This window comes from Sciurus carolinensis, chromosome 1 (assembly GCF_902686445.1).
Source record: "Sciurus carolinensis chromosome 1, mSciCar1.2, whole genome shotgun sequence".
Classification (NCBI taxonomy): Eukaryota; Metazoa; Chordata; class Mammalia; order Rodentia; family Sciuridae; genus Sciurus; species Sciurus carolinensis.
The window spans coordinates 144791714-144814249 of NC_062213.1; the positions used below are offsets into that span (position 1 = coordinate 144791714).

The following is a 22536-nucleotide window of genomic DNA, read 5'->3' on the forward strand; positions in this document are numbered from 1 at the left end:
TAACACAGTAGTACCAGTGTTAGACTGCAAGTAGTAGGAAAAGTAATTCTTTTCAGTGAAGATTGGTTTTTAGATCTGCTGCTGAATGCTTGAATAGTCAGTGAATTTTATTAGTATGTGAAAACAAGCAAAGCACTGTCTGTATCAAGGAATAAATAAAGTAAGGCTTTAGGAAGTGGACTTAAGTAGTTCATTTTGTTTTGTATATTTTTAAAAACATAATATAGCTAGATTTTTTAAATTTCTAGAACGAAGTTATAATTAAATAACTCAAATAAAAAAATTATTAAAATTTGTCATAATATAAAGTAGTTTATCTGCCCTGAAAGCACATAGAATTTCTGTGGAAAGCTTAAATTTAAAATTCATAGGATATGAAATAAAGAGTGCAGAGTAGGTGCTGAGTGTTTTGACTCTCGTAGCATAAAAATTTTTTTAAATTGTTGAATTTATGATTACTTAGATTTGGGTTAATTTTTCATGGTGTTAAGGTTAGCTTTTAACATTTGAAAAAAATGAGTCAAGAATTGTTTTGAGGGATAGATATCATTGTTTCTTTTTTTTTAGAAAAAAAATTTAGCCACTTCACATATATATTTTATATAATGTGTGTGTATATATATATATATATATATATATATATGTTGTAGATGTACACAATACCTTTATTTTATTTATTTGTTTATGTGTGGTGCAGAGGATCAAACCCAGTGCCTCACATGTGCCAGGCAAGCTCTCTGCCACTGAGCTGCAACCTTAGCCCCATTGTTTCTTTATCTCTTTTTGTTAATGAAGCTTTTCACTTGAAATGATCCAAAGGTTGATAACTCTTAACAGATCTTATCCACAAACAAGTGTATTGCTGTCTGCATTTTCCTCATCGATTTTTACTGTTTTTATCATGTAGGAATTTGGAGCAGCACACCATGGTGAATCATTTTAAGATGGCATTCAAAGGTTTCTTTTGATGTATATGAATGAGTATTCTTCAGTCACTCATATTTTTCCTACTTGTAAGCAGATTGAAATGACTTAAAGTTCAACAATGGTGGTTTTTCTTTTTTAAGATGGAGTCTTGCTATGTTACCCAGGCTGGCCTTCAGCTTTTGGGCTCAACTATCTTCCTGCCTTATTAGGTTCCTGAGTAGCTGGGCCTAAATGAAAAAAAGTATGTAATGCTTTTCTTTATCATTGTAGTCACATGACTGTATTTCTCAGACTTGCAATCAGCCAAGTTCATTTTTATGAAGCTTATTTTTAAGGAATGTTTGTATAGATACATCTTCGTTTAATTTTAGGGTGCTGGCATTTGAACCCAGTCTTGCACATAAGTTCTACCACTTGAGCTATACCAATAACCCCTTGATTATTTTAAATGTCATTTAATTTCTACTTATTTCTAAAATACCTTTGACATATTAGTCCTATAGAGGGTGTAGTCTAAAGTAAAAAGATTACATTAAAAGATAACCAGCTGGTCATGGTTGTTCTCATCTATAATCCCAGTGATGAGGGGACACTGAGCAAGTAGGATCATAAGTTCAAAGCCTTTAGCAAGACCGTGTCTCAAAAGAAAAAAATGAAAAGGTCAGGGGTTGTAGCTCAGTGGTACGGAGCCATTCCTGCGTTCAAACCCTTATACTGAAAAAAATAAATAAAATAAAAGATGTCAAATATTTTTTATTTTTTAAATTTGTTTTTGGTGCTGGAGAGCTAACGTAGGGTCTCATGGCTGTTAAGCCAGTGCTATCACTGAGTTATATCCCTAGCCCTAACCAAATGTTTAAAATTCACAATGTGCTGGACGTGGCACATTCCTATGATTTCAGCAGCTGGGGGCCGAGTGGGGGCAGACTGAGACAGGAGAATCCCCAGTTCACAAAGCCAGCCTTAGCAATGGTGAGGCACCAAGCAACTCTGTGAGACCATGTCTTTAAATAAAATACAAAATAAGGCTGGGGATGTGGCTCAGTGGTTAAGTGCCCCTGAATTCTATCCCTGGTACCAAAAAAAAAAAAAGTTTCAATTAATTGAAAGTTATGATGCTTTTAGTTCATTCTTAGGCATTATAGATTAATTTCTTAATCTTATAAAACACAAAAAAGTGCTTTCATATTAATGTCAGTTGTTATGGTCTTTTAGAAAATAAGATATTTCTACAATGGTAGTCAATAAAAGAGTCTGAGGCGCTCCCTGCAGAAGTTTTAATTTAGAATTAAATTTAGAAAACTTGTTTATGGGTACTCTCTGAAAATAATTTGAGAATATTAACAAATCATCTTACTCTGAAAATATCACGTCATGACTAAATATAAAGAATTATTTATTAAATTTATTAGAAAATGAAGTGTCCTATATAAGTATTTAGAAATATTATCACTTTTATCCACAAATCTGTAAACAGTAACACAGCCATAGTGACATATTGTGGTTTCCCTTCACAGATACCAAGTTGTGCTAGTAGAACAATATAAATAATTAATACCTGAAGTCTCAATGTAACATGGATATATTAACAGTGATGACAGATAAATACAGACGCTTGGGAATCAAATACTAGGCGAAACACTTTTAAAAAGGTAAGAACAAAATGTAATCTTAATTAAGGCTAGGTGGGATGGAGTTAGAAGTAAATTGATTTAAGTTTCTTTTTCAGTGTATCCTGATACACTTTTATGAAACATGTCTTCAGGATCCTGTCTTTCTTAATATTGGTAGAACTCAGCTGTAAGTATCAGTTCTGTGAAAATAACAATTGCACATATACTCATCTGGTAAATATCTTCAGGATGATGTTCTTGAAGTGAGTCCTGTTAATTAGGATGGTAATATTGTTGGCTAGAACTTGGTAGAGTGCTAGGACAGGCACATCCATGTATGCTTAAAAACACTTTTTAATTTGTGGGTCACCTTTGCCTCTGTTGGGTGCCACACCATCACACACTTTAAAAGGTAATGATTTGTCATATTTGTGATAGGTTTCAGGGTTGAGTACAGAGGAGTTGTCATTTTGAGTCTTTGGTATAAAAGAGTGGATTTTTAAGTTGGTAGTATTTCATGTGCTTCCTCATGTTAATTTAGAAGTTTGGGTTTTTTTTAATCTTTTTTATTAAAATTTTTTTGGTACTGGAGGTTGAACCCAGGGGCACTTGACCACTGAGCTGTATCCCCAGCCCATTTTAGTTTTTATTTTGAGAGCATATATCACCAAGTTAATTAGGGTCTTACTGAATTGCTGAGGCTGGTAGTCCTCTTGCCTCACCTTCCTCAGTTGCTGGGATTATAGGTGTGCACTACCTGTGCCTGGCTAGAAAAATTTTTAACTTACTAAGTTAAAACAGTATACTGTTATATTTGGCCAATTTTCCTATTTTGTGCTTTTTCAAAGCACAAGGCAAAATTGGAAGAGGTTACATCTATATGTAATAGATTATAATAGATATTAACTCTATTCCCCACCCTTTTTTTAAGAAAAAGCATGTAAGTTTTATTTAGTAAAATGGAAAGAATGCTCTGAAGTGGGTGGAGCCGGCTGCCTCCAAGAGAAGAAACACTTCTGTATTCCATTCTAAAACAGTAATATATTTTTGCTATGCAGTAACCCTACTTTACAAGGTTTGATAAGTGCATTAGTCTTTAAATTTTAATTCTTCACCAAAAGTTGTATCACTTTAAGAATATGTAGTTTTATGCTTACCATACAGTGACACTTTTGGTCATAAACATCTGCTGGTCTTTTTTCTGGTACTCCCTTGTCTGCAGATGGGCACTCATAATAACCCATTTAGCCAGATTATATCTTCTCTGAAAAGGATATCATAGCACATTAGTAAAGCTGTAATTAATAGACCGTTCCAAGAATTGGAATGATTCAGGTTAATTAAAATATCTGGCTAACTGGGTACTCAGCCCGGAAAAATCCTTACTATTTTTGTCTTTGTTGAAAATCTACAAGTCAAAAATAGTAGAAATTTCCTTTAATTCTTGAGTATTGTAGCACTTCAGTAAGTATGAAGATTTTTCTGTAGGTGTAGAAGACTTGCTTGATTCTTTGGAATGCATAACCTAAATGGTTTTTGTGCTCAGTTCCCAAGTTTATATACTTGGAATGCAAAATTTGGGAAATCCTCTAGAATAAGGGTAAGAGATTATAAATTCTGATATGAGAAATCCTATCTAGGACAATCTTTAGGTCACCTCAAAAAAAAAAAAATAAGAAAAAGAAGAAGAAAATGCCTTAGAACAGACTTTAGAAAAAGAACTGAGTCATATTTTGACTCAAACTAATATTGAGTTATATGGATTTGATATATTTTGAGGTTTTTTTTTTGTTGTTGTTGATTTCTAAAAATCTTATTCTAGTTTCTTAGTAACGCTGAGGCTACAGAGTTACCAAAAAGCCCCAAAGATGTCACTATAAAGAGATTGTATTATCCGTTGTGTCCTCTCATCATAGGAGCAAATCTATTAGCATAAGTTAATTTCTTTCTTTAATTCTTTTCTTATTATTTTATTTTAAAGAAAGGAGTTTAAGAGTTTCTAGTATTCTCCATGGCTGAAGCTGAGAGTCTGAAACCCTGATGCTTAAGCTCTATTCTAGATCATAGCTTCAACTCCTTCAGGATATATGGAAAAGAGATAATATTTCCACAATGATAGATCTTTGGTTGTACAGGTAAGTTATTTAGTTTTGCAGTAGTGAAGACAACTTTAGTTTGATTTTTTTTTTTTTTTTTTTTAATTTTTTTGTTGAGCAGGCAAACTATTTTCATCCTCTGTGTAGACGACTATAATCTGATATTTAGAGGAGGGAAGAGCTATAGGGATGAAATATTTTCCCACTCTTTTCATCAGTATTCTGGAATGTCTAGACCATTAAACTAAGGACCTTTGAGTCAAGTGTTCTGGTTTACAACTGTAATCCCAACTACTTTGGAGGCTGAGGCAGGAGGATCGTAAGATTGAGGCCATCCTAAGCAACCAACTTACAAGACCCTGTCTCAAAATAAAATATTTCTAAAGGTGTTGATAACTCAATAGTGAAGTACTGGATTCAGTCCCCAGTACTGGAGTGGGAAGGCACAAAAATCCTATCTTTTTGACACCCTAGGTATTTCAGATAACACTGTGAAATTTTTTGACTTCTGTTTCTCCTCGGTTATCTTTTCAAGTGTGTATTCACTTGGAACTATTTGTCATGTTTCTATCTTTTAATGGGGAAGAAGGAAGAATTTTCTTAAGACAATATATATTAGAGTTTCCAGACTTAAAAGAGGTGAATATGAAGAACTTTTAAATTGAACTGCCTTGGTAGGTCTCCAGGTATCACTCTCCTACTGTTAACCTTATATGGTAGTTTCATAGCTGAGATAATTTGTCTTCAAAGAATTGTATGATGCATAGCCTGAACTTTTTTTTTTTTTTTTTTTTTTCAGTACTGGATATTGAACCCAGGGACACTCTACACTGAGCAACATCCCCATCCCTACTTATTTTTTACTTTGAGACAGGTCTTGTTAAGTTCCCCAGCCTGGCCTTGAACTTGCAGTCTGTCTCAGCCTCCCTAGTTGCTGGGATTATAGGTGTGTGCTACCTTACCTGGCAAGCATAGCATGAACATTGTTAAACAGTCCTAGGCAAATAGAAGAATAATCATGTTGGTGACACTTCCCAATTCCTCATGTTCTTTTTTCCTTTTTCCTTTGGTTTCAATACAGGAGTATATACCAGTATCATGATCAGACACCTGAAAATTATTCACTAACTAAAACTGAATATTAAAATAAGTATCAACCAAAACATTGGTATTAACAGAGGATTGCCATTTTCTCAATTCCCAAAATAAACTGTAACAACTTTAGTGATAATAATAGGAATGAACGGTTACAGGCAGTGGTTTTGAAATAGCTTTTTGAGATTTCTCTTTTAAGTAAAGGTAATAGCTGGAGCAGTTATTTCATTATATGATCCTTTTTTGGTAAAGTTATTATTCTGTTCTTACTGATAAGAGTTCTTCAAATATGATCACAGGGTCTGGAATTTATGATTTGAAACATAGCTGGTAATGTTTCAGAATTTTGTAGTCAGATTTGGGCATAATAGACTCAAGTTTGCAGTTCAATGTCAAATAAAACGAGAGGGTTTTGTAGAATTAGGTGTAGGATTTGGGGCTTAGTAATAGAAGACAGGTTAAGTGTAAATATGCCCTTTGGTAGAATGAAAACGGAATAGGATGGAGAAGACTGATTAGAGAGTCTGTTTAATTCTAGTGATTGATCATTTTCTTACCTATCTTCTAGAAAGTGCCACCCTTGATTAATTGGTGGATTACAGAAAAACCTTCAGTCTACCTGCTAGATTGTTTTTTCCCCCTGATTTTCATAGATTGGGTTTTCCACATGAAAATATGTTAACTTAATGGTTTCCCTTAATTCTAAAACTAGGGTGATTAAATATCTATTTCCAAATGGATACTGGCTAAGGTTTTCATCAAGTCTTCTCCTTAGCCACTTAGCAGGAATATAAATTTGAGCTCCAAACTTCTTTACTGTATTCTTCAATAACTTTGTGCTCTATAGCTTAAATGAGGAAAGCAGCAGCTAAAACAACACTGACAATAACGTAGACATTTTTGGTCTCTTTTTGTTTACTGAATTTTGTACTCAGTTTATCAGATAATTACAGATAATGTATACCTTTATATATGCTTATCCAAAAGAGAAAAGATATGAGGAAAATGCTTAAAACAGAAAAAAAAAAAATTAGGAAAGATTAGTTAAATTTTTATTTAAGTCTGCTCTTCATAATTTTAACAATTTATTACCTTAAGTGTATGTACTGTGTTAACTGAAGTTACAAGATTTTTATAGACCTCTGTTTAAAGTTTCCTTAGCTAGAGGGATCATGCCTTTATTTATAAATGTTTTAAAATAATTAGTGTCTAGTAAATAAAGGTATATTATAAGTAAATCTAATTTGGTTTGAAACTTGATGGATTATATTATTAGAATATTGTCTGAGTACAGTAGTCTCAAACTAATACACACATGAATCACCTGGGAATCCCATTCAGTGATAGGTCTGGGGCAGAACCTGACATTCTGCACGGCACTTCCCCCCACCAAGTTCTGGGAATCAAACCCTAGGCCTCCAGCAATCTAGACAAGTGTTCTGCTGTGCTACACTCCCAAGTTCCCATTCTGCATTTTTAGCAAGTTTCTAAGGGAGATTCTCTTGATGGTGGTTTTCAGGTTACAGTTGAATATTTCTTTCATTTTTATTTATTTATTTATTTATATCAGCATTGGGCATTTTACCATTGAGCTACATCTCAGTCCTTTGATTTTTTTCTTTTGAGACCCTGTCTCCTTGAGTTGCCCAGACTGACCTCCTGCCTCGGCCTTCCAAGAGACTGGTATTACAGGTGTGTGCCATCATGCCCAGTTCTGGTTACACTAAGAATTGCAAGGGTTTTACCAAAAGATCCTTGTTTTAAATAGGTTCTCTTTAAATGCCAGTATTTTAGGATTTGAGAACCTTAAAATTTGGGCTTTATTGTAGTTGCTGAATGGAATAAAAACATTTTTTTAGAGAGTCAAAGAAGCAAAAAGAGGTGTAATCTTTTACATTAATGAGTGTTTCAATATTGTGATCATGGAAATGGTAAAGAAATATTATAGACCCCCATTATAGGTATTTCATAATAATACACAAAACACACACTTTTAAGTAATTTTGAGTACTAATAATAATAGTTTTATTTCATCCAAAATACAAATATTCTTTTTTTGAGAAGTTGTACTACAGGACAGATATTGTTTCTATTCAGATTAGTGTGGAAAGAAAGGAAGGGTTAGGAAGTCCTATTATTGGAATTATTTAAGAGATTTCTGCACCTTTAATTGGCCTTGCATTTTAAAAGTAAAAATTAACATGCTTTGTGTATGTTTGTACAATATTACTATTGTCAGTATTAGTTTTGAACCATAAATTATAAATATAATCAAATTTACACTGAAGGTATTTGCATTAGGTTTTTTTCAATGAAATTTGCTTATTAGTTTTATCTGTATATTTATATAGGTGTTTAATATTTAACCTTCAAATTTGATAGCTTTGCATCTGGGTACATGAAACAAAACGCTTTTAATATTTTTTAGTATATATGTTCTTTTAAAACATCGTTTGGAGTTTAACTTAAATTCATTGTAATTAAAAGCAGAAATTTGTGGTGTATCACAAATCCCTGTAAGGAATCTTCAAGCAGTAAAAGTTTACTATAAGTAACTCTCTAAGTTCTGATTGATGTGCCCTATTCTTACTGTTCACTTGATTGCTACAAAATTATCTAGAACGAATAACGGTAATTTAGTTCCATGGTTGATTTTTATGAATCTTGTAAGATTTTTTAAATATGCTAACTAAAAATTTGAAAGTATGCCATACTCTAAAACAAAACTAAAATTCAACCAACATAACATATTTCAGGACACTTATCTCACTTGATTCATTTGAAGGCAGCCAGAAACAGGGAGACAGTATCCTATTTTCTTACACCCCGTGTCAGCAGGAAGAGATAATGTCCTTTAATGTTTCTTTTATGTATGTGGTATCATGTTGCTGTGTCTTCTGTAATTCTGACCTTTCCACTATTAGATTCTTCTAGTTGAGGCAAAGAAGAGATGGTGTTTGATTTGCCATGGGGCGGGGATAGGATGGCATTTGGAAGGTTATACTTGAGGGAGGCTGTAGAAGGATGGCAAAAGCCAGGAGCAAACTCTGGAACTTTGCATTGTGGCCACGATGGGCCTCTTTCTCTACCTAACCTGCAGTTAAGTTGCAAAGTATCTTGTGAAAGATGAAGAGTAGGTAATGGAGACTTGAGATGTTAATAGTTCCTTTATTGTGCTTGATGGGGGAGCCTTTGGAAACTATCATTAAATCTTGCAGAGTTTATCCAAATGGATCCATCAGGGCTTTATTAAATATCCCTCATGTTTCTCTCTTAGAAACATCAGGCATCAGAAAACTTGTTTTATGTCACAAACCATTAAAACTGACATACACTATATACGCAGGAGTTCAAAGAGGGAAAGGGTGGGGTTATGTGTATATTTCTGATCTCTTAAATGTAAATATTTGCTCAGAGGCTTCTTTCCCATTTCCTTCTATGCTTTTAGAATACTTCTTTCACTTGCTGATTTATGGCTTCTCTTATGGAGATTAGGAAGACTTTGCTTTGCTTTGTTTTGGTATTAGTCGGTATAGATTAGGATTGTGATTTCTTTCCATCTGTTTAATTACAAAAACACTCTACCATAATCAAAATTTTTTGGATGCCAAATAGGTTGTTAGGAAGAGATTTGACCTGAAATGTATTTTAGTAAGAGTGAATTGTAAAGAGCAGAGTCTGCCTTTCTATCTCATAGGAATGTTTTGAGAGAATCTTAGAAATTATTGAAATAGTTTTTGCAAGATAGCTGTTATATAAATTTGAGATTATTATTTTAGTAACCAAGATGAAATCTCATCTTTAAGATAGATCTTTTCTGGGTACTTGGTGCTTGTTTGAGAGATAAACAGTGAGGCAGGTTAAAAGCATGGTTTCTAGAGCCCTGTTATGCCACTTTCTAGCTCTGTGACCTTGAACAGATTACTCAAATGGTGCCTTAGTGTCTTCATTTGTACAGTAGGAATGATAGAAGCACCTGAGTTATTGTGAGTTTATGTATGTTAAAACATATAGAATGATTCCTGGCACATATTAATTGTTCCATATAATTGCATGTAATTGTTAGCTGTCATTAATATCATTATTGGACATAAAAGAACTTTTTGTCTTATACTTTATTAATGTTGGCTATACTTGCAGTAAAGTTATGGCTTTATACTTTTGTTTTAGGTATATTAACTATTACCTTTTTCTCATTATTTTGTTTACATTTTTGAAGGTTTCCCAATGAGTGGATCATGATGACCGTATTGTAGGGACTTGCCATAGTATGGCTGCTTCCCGATCTACTCGTGTTACAAGATCAACAGTGGGGTTAAACGGCTTGGATGAATCTTTTTGTGGTAGAACATTAAGGAATCGTAGCATTGCTCACCCTGAAGAAATCTCTTCTCATTCTCAAGTACGATCAAGATCACCAAAGAAGAGACCAGAGCCTGTGCAAATTCAGAAAGGAAATAATAATGGAAGAACTACTGATTTAAAGCAGCAGAGTACTCGAGAATCATGGGTAAGCCCTAGGAAAAGAGGACTTTCTTCTTCAGAAAAGGATAATATAGAAAGGCAGGCCATAGAAAATTGTGAGAGAAGGCAAGCAGAACCAGTATCACCAGTTTTAAAAAGAATTAAGCGTTGTCTTAGATCAGAAGCACCCAACAGTTCAGAAGAAGACTCACCTATAAAATCAGACAAGGAGTCAGTAGAACAGAGGAGTACAGTAGTGGACAATGATGCAGATTTTCAAGGGACTAAACGAGCTTGTCGATGTCTTATACTGGATGATTGTGAGAAAGGGGAAATTAAAAAGGTGAATCTCAATGAGGAAGGGCCACTTAATTCTGCAGTAGTTGAAGAAATCACAGGCTATTTGGCTGTCAATGGTGTTGATGACAGTGATTCAGCTATTATAAACTGTGATGACTGTCAGCCTGATGGGAACACTAAACAAAATAGCTCTGGTTCCTATGTGTTGCAGGAAAAATCAGTAGCTGAAAATGGGGATTCAGAAACCAAAACATCAATGTTCCTTGATATTAGGAAGGAGGACAGTTATATAGACCATAACGTGCCTTGCACAAATTCAGAAGTGCAGGTCAAGTTGGAGGACCACAAAATATTAACTACCTGCCTGCCTGTGGAACATGTTAATCAGCTGACTACTGAGCCAGCTTCAGGCCCCATTTCTGAAATTCAGTCATCTTTAAGGGATTCTGAGGAGGAAGTAGATGTGGTGGGAGATAGCAGTGCCTCAAAAGAGCAGTGTAATGAAAACACCAGTAACGTCCTGGACACAAATCTTGAGAATATGCCAGTCACTGGAGAACCAGATTCATCGTCTGTTCTAGATTGTGTTTCAGCTCAAATGATGTCTTTATCAGAACCTCAAGAACATCGCTATACCCTGCGAACTTCACCACGAAGGGCGGTCCCTACCAGAGGTAGTCCCACTAAAAATGGTTCTCCTTGCAGAGAAAATGGACAATTTGAGGAGAATAATCATAGTTCCAATGAAACAAATGCAGCTGTTAGCGATAATGTAAGTGAGTCTCCCACAAATCCTGATGAAATTTCTCAAAATGAAAAAGCTGTATGTTGTGACTCTCAAAATTATGGAAGTGAAGGACTAAGTAAGCCACCCTCAGAGACAAGACTTAATATTGGACATTTGCCATCTGCCAAAGAGAGTGCCAATCAGCACGTTACAGAAGAGGAAGATGATGATCCTGATGTTTATTACTTTGAATCAGATCATGTGGCACTGAAACACAACAAAGAGTATGTGTAAATATGGTAACCATGAATTCTGCTTTGTTTATTATTCCCCCAATTTTCACTATTTATTCATACATGTCTATTCATAATACTTTTTTATTACAGATAAAATTAATGCTTTAGGGCTGGGGATATAGCTCAGTTGGTAGAGTGCTTGTCTCACAAGCACAAGGCCCTGGGTTCAATCCCCAGCACCAAAAAACAAAACAAAACAAAAAAAACAACAACAAAAAAAACAAAACAAAAAGAAAAAAAATTAATGCTTTAGCTAAAATTTTCAGTTTAGTTTAGTGATTCTCTTTAAATCTAAAAAAAAAGCCTGTAAAAAGACTTTAAAACTAACTTTATTACTCCTCCCTGTGGCGACACAGTTTTGCTGGTATTTCACATGTCTCAGTAGGAAAAGACATGTGGAAACATGAATGATAGTGTCATTGTTTTTTCTTAAGTTTTAAACCATCTAAGGTAATTTATAAAATGAAAACATCCTGACTTATCATAATATAATTTGTTTTATAGTTGTAGAGTTTTATATAATAATCTCTGCCTTCAGATGGTATAGAACAAATAATGAGTGTGAACACGTTATCCAGATTTGGGAAATCTGGCAAACTATAAATATCCTTTTATCTTAGTTGCTTACATTTAAATCACAGTTAAGTTTGGATTTAAAAATTGTGCTTTATGCATTATCTTTGACTTCTGTGACTTAGAGAAGTAGGTATTACTGTTAATACCATGATAATTATATGTTGTTATTAGCACATTAGCAAGAGTTAGTATCTACTCTTTAGTTTTACATAAAATGTTTGACACAACTTTTCCTGATGTAAATATAAGGGAAGGCTATTTCAAAATGTCATCACTTTTTAGTCTTTACTAAAAAGGCACTTTTCCAAATAAAGAATTCTGTGTCCACATTTTTTAGTTTTGCTTAGACTTAAAGTATTCTGGAAAGTAACACAAGTGAATTGGAGTTAATTCTGTCTTAATAATCCTAAAAGAAGCGAAGAAACTATAACAAAAAGTGCTCATCATAACTATTGTGATCAAGGACAGAAAAACTTATTTAATCAGTTACTTTATTTCTAAATGGTAGACTTTTGTACTTATATCACAATCAGATTGTATCACTGTGCAAAAATGCTTTGATTTTTGAGGAACCTTTGTAGTGTTTTCGTTGTGACAATTGCTAGACTCCATTATGTTCAGATCAAAGTATCAAATCCTGGTTATGGGACATAATACATATTTGACCATGCATAAGAGATGATTCAGATTTGTATAGGGTAATTTGATGGCCTTTTAGAATAGTTCTCTTGGTTGAAAAATATTTTTGTTTGCTTTTAAAATAGTATTAATACTGGATTTAATGGAGAGATCATATTATTTGAGAGTTAAAAATTTACTTTAAAAATCTTAGGAATCTCATGTATTTGAAATGTTTGAAGTCCAATTTGAGATAGAAAAACACTAATTGTATAAATGAAATTTTTAAAATAAGAATCAAGTTATTACTGTTCATATACAGTATCAATTTTTAGAACTAGAGTTGTTTATTTACAAATACCTTGAGGAAGTGCCAAAAATTCCAAAAATGATCCTCCCCCCGCACACATACACCCTGGAGACAGGTTCTTGCTGTTTCCCAGACTAGTCTCAAACTTGTGGGCTCAAAGTGATCCTTTGTCTCAGCTTTCTAAATAGCTGGGACTACAGGTGTGCACCACCACACCTGTCTTAAAGATTGTGAATTTTACGCAAAGTCCATCTCCCCTGGCTCCTCCTATTCTGGGGATGGAACCCAGGGACTGGCACATGTTAGGCAAGTACTCTACTGCTGAACTACATCCCCAGTCCCACAAAATGTTATTTTATTTGTTTTTTTTATTTGCTTTTCATTGTTTCCAAAAGAGTTATTGTCTTAAGTCTTTCTGGTTACTGGTCATGAAAAATATGGAAAATATTTTTTCATTAATAGTCACTGTAGTGTTTTGTAAGAGATTTCCTGATGATGATTCTGAAGGACGTGTTCCCACAAAACAATTACCTAAAGATAGTGGCTACACCACTGAAAGGTGATACTCTATCTTCATCCATGTTCATTGTTAGATTAGAGCAATTTGATTTCATGACTTCTTTAGAATATGCAGAGTCCTTTGGAATTTGTATGCTAGTTGCTTTGGACAACATTATCAAATTAATACTTCATTGGATAACTTTGGGGGAAAATCAACCACTCACTCTTACCTTTTTGCCATGCTTCAAATCTTTTGAAGATGGCACAGTTTGATCCTTCATTTTTAACTTTTGTTTTTTCAAAGAAGCAAATTGGGACCAGTGAGATGGAGAGGTAGCATCTTGATTAGCATATTGGTTAGAGATGATGTTAGGAAAATTGGGAGAGGGTTTTTGATCATATCAGATATAATTTCTTTCATTAAAGTACCTTTCTCCTCTTCCATACCCTCATTCCTGTGCTTTTTGTCTATAGCCCAGAGAAAACTGGATATAATGCTGGCTCTTTTTACCTAAGTTACCATTGTTAAATAGCAGTATGATACCTGTCTAGTGCTTTCAAGTCTCAAGATTGTAGCAGTTTGAAAAGTTTATGATGTTAAAAACCATTTGGGGTTAAAACAAGAGAAAGGCTTTTGGGATCAATGGATCATTGTACTTTAATTTACATGCATTAATACATACCCTGTCAAATATTTTTCTTTTCCTTATTCTCCTCGTGATAGAAAAGTTCTCTAGATAATTATCTTTGGAAACTGGCAATTAAGTACTGTCCAGACTAAATATCAGTGTCTCTACTAGAAGGGAATGAGTAGTATTTCCTGATAGGCTGTTTTTAAAATAGGTTATAGTAGAAAATACCAAGCATGGCATAATTCTTTATCTAGAGGCAGGAGGGCCTATTTTACTCAGTTAGAATTTTCCTCTAAACTAACAGTGATCATTTAACCAGCAGCCTTCTCTCCTGGCATTTAGCCTTTAATTTATCCATCTCATTTGCAAGGATATCACATATAAGGTCATCTCATGACTTGTAAATGCTTGAAAAGATACTGTGTGTTGAGTCTTAACCTAAACCCAGTACATAGTAAATTAGGCTATAGGCCAGGAAAATGAATCTGCAGATATTCTGGTTACTTACCTTGTTGCCTTTCAAGATGCCATCTCTCTTTAACACATTTGCCAATGTTATGCTTTTAGATATTAAAATGGACCAGATAGTTACCTTCTGTGGCAAGATTCCAGCTGTGTATTATTTCAGCAGACATGCTTTCATAGATATTTGGGGGTGAAGGTCAAAAGAAATAACACTTTCTCTCAAAGCTCTCTGATCTTCAGGGTTGAGAGATTCCTTTAAAGTTAGATTATGCCTAGTGACTCCTTTTGTGGCCTAGAGTGCCTGCTTGATTGAGATCATTTACCTAATTGTGATTGCTTTTTCTGTTTGGGAATTGACTTTTTGTTGATTTTGAATCAGAATCCTTGAAATGAATCTCTTGAGTTTTGAAGTTCCAGCTCTAAGAAGCACAGGTATGGAAGATTTTAGATCCTGGGCTTTAATGTTCAGAGCATTTCTTTCACTTTAGAAAGGTAATCACTAGAGAAGTTTTCAAGTGAAAATTTGGTTTGGTCATTTGCCACTTAATTCTCATTGTGCAACATTATTTTTATTTGAAAGGCCTTGAATAGCTTCAGTTATAAGTTTGCTTTTTAAGAATCTGCTTTTACTGTTGGTCAAAATAATTTCTTTCAAGGGACCAGGAAAACTCCACTAGGGTTAGATTTCCTTAGAGAGAGCACTAGAGGAATCATCCTGCCACAGATAATTTTACATCTCTATTGTGCTTCATAACCTACGAAGCAATTTCATATAGTTTCTCATTTGACATGACAGTTTGAAAGTAGACAGGATAGGTGGTATTATACTATCCACATTTCCTAACTCATTAAGAATTTCAGGATATTCGTAGTATTTTCCCTGAGGGCTGGAGTTTAGCTCAGTGGTAGAGTACTTGCATGGCATGCCTGAGGCTCCAGGTTCCATCCCCAGCAGTGTAAAAATAAGCGAAGTATCACAATTTAGTGGAAGAAATGGGATCAGACTTCTGTCTTCTAATTCCTAGTCTGAGCTATACTTGCTTGCGTCATCCAGTGAGGACTTCTTCTGTGGACTTTTGGGTTTTAGGGTTGAGAATCCTTATTGAGCAGATCTTGGGTACTCAGTTTTCAAGAATTCTTTACCCCATGGTTAGACTCTATAATCAGTCATGATGATCTGGTTTTTATCTGTCAGAGAACCAGCATTATAGGTAAGTAACCTGCTTAATTTATTGAATGAAATACTTGGATACTCAGTGTTTTAAAGAACATCTTGGTATTGTGTCTATGAAGAACAAAGTGGGAAAATTAAGAAAAACTATAACCATACCTTAACTTCAACTAAAGGATTTGGCTAATTTGAGGAGAATATTCTGGTGGGTTTTAGAAAGAAGTAGTTATATTAAAGTCAGAGATTACTGTAGCAGACTCATACTTTCTCAACTCATTGGAGAAAACTAGAATAGCAAGATTGACCTCAAGTCATTTGGCACAAAGATTAATGGGAGGAGGAAGGTAGTTGCCTTAAGTATAAATTTTTTTATTTAAAGGGAATAAAGCTTTGTCTACTCAAACATTCTGTGAATTCTTTACCTCTTTCTTTGAATGCCAGCATCTTTTATTTCAACTAATATGAAATATGAAGTGATTCTTTGCTATAATCCAAATACATTTATACTAAAGCATTATTTAACCTTTTCTTGATTGAGGACCATCTTCATCGACAGAGGTTTTATAGTGATACTTCTCTGATACCACTGCCACAATTGGCCCCGACCTTCACCCAGTGTTATAGTGCTTTTTGTTTACTTTTGTTTTTATATTCTTATTCTGTGTCTTCTTGTTATTTTATTTTCTTCATTTCTGTTTACTGTTATTGGTCACTTGCACTGTTATGATACTTTCATATAGTAACTCTTGTAAATGACTGCTTTTACTTTGAACTTAGAAACCAGAATAACCAAGTATGTCAGAATTGTATCTCATGATTTATGCTGATGCACTGAGCAGTTTCTCTTTGAATGAATTTTTTTTTTGAGTGCTGGGGATCGAACCCACGGTGAATGAATGTTTTAATGCATGAGGTGTTTGTTTTGATTGTGTGTTTTCTTGTTTATTTGCTTTCTGGTTTGGAGGCTGTGTTACATGTAAGTTACCAGATACTTAAGTTTGAATAAACAACAGTTATTTCTTTACACATGGTTTAAAGAAAAAAGTCATTTAACAGTGAAAGCCTTCTTAAACAATTATTTGTTTAATTGCCTATTGTTATTTATCTACCATTTTGCAACTAACTAAAGCTTAGCCTTTAGTTGTACAAACTGCGTTTCAGTTATTTTTATAAGTAGTATAATGGAAACAACAAACTGTTTTACCTTCTATACTTATATCATGTTGAGTACTTATTCTGACAGCAGATGTATATATGTAGAAAAATCAACTGTTTTTATACTCATACTTAGCAGTTCTCTGACCAGATGTGTAGACCATATAGATCATATAGACCAGTTTTCTGACTACTGAGTATCCTGTAGTTCAATTAGATTTCTTAACAATAACTGGAGTTAATGCTGACCCACAGGTTGGGGGCTTAGTCCCACAAGACTGCTCTGCACTTTGGACATCAGTCATTAAGTAGGTCCTCAGGTTACCCACAATTTCTGTCTTACCTGGCTTTAAATTAGGTCACCCTGAGCTAGAACCCAGGAATACAATTTGTTTATTGGTGATTAATTACAAAGAATATTTTTAAAACAGATGAAAGGGATACGTGAGGCAAGATCTGGACTGGTCTTAAGCATGGGAGCTCACAGCCCACAGATTTGTTCACCAACCTAGAAGTCCTCCAAACCCTGTCTTTTATGGAACCTGTTAATCTCTTAACTTCTTTTGCCTACCCAGAAGACAAATTTGAGGCTGACAGTTCCAGGTTTCTAATCGTGGCTTGGTCTTGCCAGGAGCCCACCTTATTAGGACAAAAGATGCTCTTATTACTAAGGAAATTCTAAAAGATTTGAAGCTCTGTGTTAATTACTCTTTGCAGACAGGAAATTATGGGTCTTGGGAACTCTGTGTTAGAAATTGGGGGTAAAGACCTCTGTGTGTTTGTGTGTATTTTAAATTTCATAGGCAGTCTTAAAATGTATTTAATACATATTAGTAACAGGAGTATACCATATATACTATCTTTGTGATGATTCAGGTCATTAGATATTATAATGTATAGTGGATTTTTTTTTTTTGCTTACATTTTTTAAAAAAGTGTTATCATGGAAAGCTGCTTCTGCCTCTTAAATCTCTGATTTTAACATAGGAAAAAGCTGAAAGTGGCCAGAGAGGACTGAATAATAATTTGTTCAGGGTCTTCTTAGTAGGGAGGATTTTCTTGTCTTACCCCCCACCCCCTTTCCTTTTTTTTGTACCAGGGATTGAACCCATATTACTGAACTATATCCCTAGCCCTTTTTATTTTGTTTGTCTATTTATTTATTTTGGTACCAGGGCTTGAATTCTGGGGCACTCAACCACTGAGCCACATCCCCCTGCCCTATTTTGTATAATTTGTTTAGAGACAGGGTCTCACTGACTTGTTTAGTGCCTCACCATTGCTAGGCTGGCTTTGAACTCGAATTCTTCATCCTTTTGCCTCAGCCTCCCAAGCTCTTGGGATTACAGGCCTGAGCCACCTCACCCAGCTTCTATTTGTTTTTGAGACAGGGTTTTACTAAATTGCTGAAGCTGGCCTCAAACTTGCCATCTTGTTGCTTTAGCCCCTTAGTTTCTGAGATTACAGGTGTGTGCCACCCTGTGTGAATAGTAGGTAACATTTTCTGTAGTATACTATGATGTGATTTTCACTTGTTCGTAATCTTGTGTTGGGTGATATACATTGTGAGTGTCTGGATTTCCCTTTTCTTTTAAATTTTAATACTGGGAATTTGAACCCAAAGATACTTTATTGCTGAGCCACATCCTCAGCCCTTTTAATTTTTTTATTTTGAGATAGGGTCTTGCTAAGTTGCTGAGGCTGACCTTGATCTTGCGATCCTCCTACTTCATCCTCCTGGATCCATCTGGCTGGATTTTATTCTCTTGAAAAAGTGTTGACATTTATCTTGACAGGTAATTTGTTTGAGAATAAGCATGGTCTGTTAAGTTTATGCTTTTAGCTTTGTTAGGGGAAGTGTACTCTAGGACTAGTTTGGCCTTACTTTTATGTCATTACCTTTCTGTGTGTTATATGAAGAGTCTTAATTCTGGCTAGTTTGAAGCCTTGTGAGGGTACTTCTAGTTGTTTTGTGTATAGCTCCATGATAATTATTCTTTGGTCTGTGAAGTTTAATGTTATGTGCTTGCAACTTTGTATTGTATTCAGCCAAAGGCTCTATGCAGATTCTATGTTCTCTCTTTGTTATTTCTTCCTCTTTAGTGCTCTGTCCCACATATTCTAGCTGCTTCAGCTTCCCCAAACTCTTTTCCATGTCTCTGTCTGCAAGACACCTTCTTGTTCCTTAATACTGAGTATCTTTCCAAGTGAAATAAGGGTAATTTTCTCATATGTTTGCTCTCTCCTCTAGATCACATTTCCGAACTATCTGTTGTCCAATATCTGAAAATAGTTATTTCTGTGTTTTCTAGATGTGTATGGCAGGAGAGTCATTCAGTTTCAGACTTCCCCAACCCTTTTTTATCTTATTTTTGAGACAGGGTCTCTCTAAGTTGTGCAGGCTGAGCTTCAACTTGAGATCTTCCTATCTCAGCTTCTGGAGTTGCACCACCACACCTGGCACTCTTTTAATTTTTATATGTACAAGGTACATTTCCTTCTTCTCACACTTTTCTCCTAGCTTGCAGTTTGACCACTTGATGGTAGTAGCAACAATAATAACAACAGTAATTATTATTATTGTATTACACCCAGGGCCTTACAAATGCTAAGTAAGTGCTGTATCTCTGAGTTACATCCTTAGCCCTGGAAATTTTTTTGTTGTTGTCGACACACCTGTGACATTGAAGGTTAGCTTTTGTTTATACCTTAAATATTTATTTGAATAAGTGTTTTATAAAGAAGCTGAAGTCAGAAGAACTGGAATAATAGGAATTTTAATTAAAGAATGAAGTCAACTTGAAGTTTTTTTAGTTAATGTTGATCAGGTGTTGCTATGGTTGCAGCAGAGGTAAAAACTGGTCTACCAGTTCAGATATGGCTGATGAGAAAGAGTGAAAGAGAAAGGGACTCAAAAGAAAATATGAAATAATGTTTACTAGATTTGAAAAGGTCATCCCAAGAGATTAAGGAATAATTATTTTTCACAGGTTCTTCAGGACTTTTGCTAGGCTATATTTGCTGTATAATTTCAGAAAGCCATGATGAATATGTTCCTTTTATATTACTTAACAATTTCAGTCCAATTTCTGGTAAATTATTTTCTTTTTAAATAAAACTAGAGTATTTTGAAGAAATAAATTTTTCCCTTGTATTGCAATTTTTACCATTTAAGTGGGAAAAATTTGATTCATCTTTTCTTTTTGTTACTTTTCATTTTTTGTACATTATAATTCCTCTTTTTTAATGCAGTCACATATTTTTAACTAAAGGTTCTCAAAATAGAAGAGCATAAGATAATTTTATGTTGAAATTTAGTTGGAGAGAAAGGTCATGCTCATAGTTTACTGATAATGAGGGTAAGAAGTGAGATTAAAACTATTACTGTCAGAACTACAGTATCTTTATTTTATTTATTTTTATTTGTTTTTTAAGTACTAGGAGTTGAACCTAGGGCCTCATTCATTTTAGGCAAGTACTCTACCACTGAGCTCTATCTCCAGCCCTTTTATTTTTTATTTTGACATAGGGTCTTACTAAGTTGTCTAGCTGGCCTTGAACTCAACAGTCCTCCTGCCTCAGCCTTCAGAGTAGCTGGGATAGGCCAAGTGCTATCACACTGAGTTCTTTTTTTTTTTTTTCCTTTTTAATTGACATGTAATTGTACATATTCATGGGTACAGTGTGATATTTCAGTAAGGTATACTGTGAGTAAGGATCAGATCAGTGTACTTGATGTATCCATCACTTCAAACACTTATTTGAAAACATTAAAAGCATTTTCTCTACTAGCTATTTTGAAATATACAATTTTTGTCTGAAATAGTTACCCTCCTGTGATGTAGAACTGTAGAGAAGTTATTTTTGTCCATCTGCATCCTGTCCCCATTAACCGTCTTCTTTCCATACCTTCTACTGCTCTAGGTCCCTGGTCCCTGGCCTCCTGGTAACTACTGTTCTACTTGAAACAGCTTCTTAATGGACATGTGTACATGAAGAACCAAGTTAAATTGAAAACATGTATTTTATGACATATGTAGTGTTCTTTTAAAGGTACCAGTCATAACCACTTAATGTCTTTATTTTTAGAATACTATCGCATTTAAATCTAGACTCAGTATATTTCAGTTTTATTTTAAAATTATTTACAAAGGGAAAATGGTTGGAGCAGATTTGTAAAGCAGTCCAAACCCCTTCCATTTACTAGTTTTAGCTGTCAGTATGATGCTGAGCAAATACCTTTAACTTTGTTAGTTTTCTCTGTATAAGCTTATCTTTGTTTTTTGTAATTCTAGTTAGTGTGCTCATGTATAACATGAGTTCTTTCTCTGCCCTTCTTACTTTTGGTACTGCTTAGGTTTCAGTTACTGACTTTCTTCTAACTCTGCATACTTTCTCTGGGTGTTCTCACTCTTAAGTTGAGCCTTAAATTACCACCCATATGCTGATGGATTTCCAAATATATATTCCTACCACAGATTATTCTCAAACATCTGACCATGAACTAGATGGACCATTTCCATGTCATGCAATACCATTGTATTTGTAATGGAAAATGTCTGAAAATGAACTTATCATTGCTTCCTGCACACCCACACGAAATATCCAGCAGTTTTTCCTTAAGTTGGCAGTCAAGACAAAGAGAAGTATTCTTCCAGCTCCCTCTCCCACCAGGTTTATTGATTCAACTCCATTTCCTTTTTCTTAAATTTAGATCACTATCCTTTCTTTATTGATTATTGTAAATGCTTCCTTACCTGCTTTCTGAGGAGATAGTTTAGTACTTCCTTAGAGGATTCCTATATTTTAACTGAAGTAAATACCTTTTTTTAAAAATATTTTTTAGTTGTAGGTAGACACAGTATCTTTATTTATTTTTATGTGGTGCTGAGGGTTGAACTCAGTACCTTGCACGTGCGAGGCAAGCACTCTACCCCTGAGCCACAGCCACAGCCCTGAAGTAAATATCTTAGAATAAAACCTTTTCTTTAAAATGAACTATTGCATGACCCACCCCCGCTTTTTTCCCCCTGTACTCGGGATTGATCCTAGGGCTACCACTGAGCTATATCCCCTAGCCCTGTTTATTTTTTATTTTGAGACAAGGTCTTATGAGGTTGCCTAGACTTAATTTTTTTTTTTTTTTTTTTGGTATCGAACCTAGGAGCACTTAACCCCCAAGCCACATCCTTAACCCTTTTTAATATTTTATTTAGGTACAGAGTCTCTCTAAGTTGCTTTAGGGCCTCACTAAGTTGCTGAGGCTAGCTTTGAACTCCTGCCTCAGGTTCCCAGGTAGCTTGAATTATAGGTGTGCATGTGCCCCGTTTTATGGCATTTTTAAACTTTTTTTTTTTGTGGTGCTGGGGATTGAACCCAGCGCCTTGTGCATACAAAGCAAGCACTCTACCTACTGAGCCATAAACATTCCTTTACTGTCTGCCTCTCACCCTACATTCTAACCAGACTAAACCTTAATTTCTTGTTTTTTAAAATTCTCTTCTTTAACTTGAGACCTTCTCAAATGCCTAACTGCCTGTTCTAGTCTAGTTTATCACATTCCCCTGGTTATTGCCCTTTGTCTACAAAG

General features: G+C 34.7%; 1 protein-coding gene across 8 annotated transcripts in view; it reads left to right on the plus strand.

Annotated features, from left to right (window-relative positions):
- Zzz3 (zinc finger ZZ-type containing 3) overlaps positions 1-22536 on the plus strand; it is a 107657-nt gene that overhangs the window by 38809 nt on the left and 46312 nt on the right. For 3 of the 8 annotated variants that reach the window (XM_047529433.1, XM_047529485.1, XM_047529459.1), the window contains exons 2-5: positions 2445-2579; positions 2657-2727; positions 4522-4675; positions 9951-11506. In XM_047529433.1, the coding sequence (XP_047385389.1) occupies positions 10002-11506 (1505 nt within the window). In that variant the 5' untranslated portion in view covers positions 2445-2579; positions 2657-2727; positions 4522-4675; positions 9951-10001. Of the gene's footprint in view, positions 1-2444; positions 2580-2656; positions 2728-4521; positions 4676-7357; positions 7424-9950; positions 11507-22536 lie in introns of all 8 variants that reach the window. The other 5 variants (XM_047529453.1, XM_047529493.1, XM_047529445.1 and 2 more) reach the window with 5 other exon arrangements.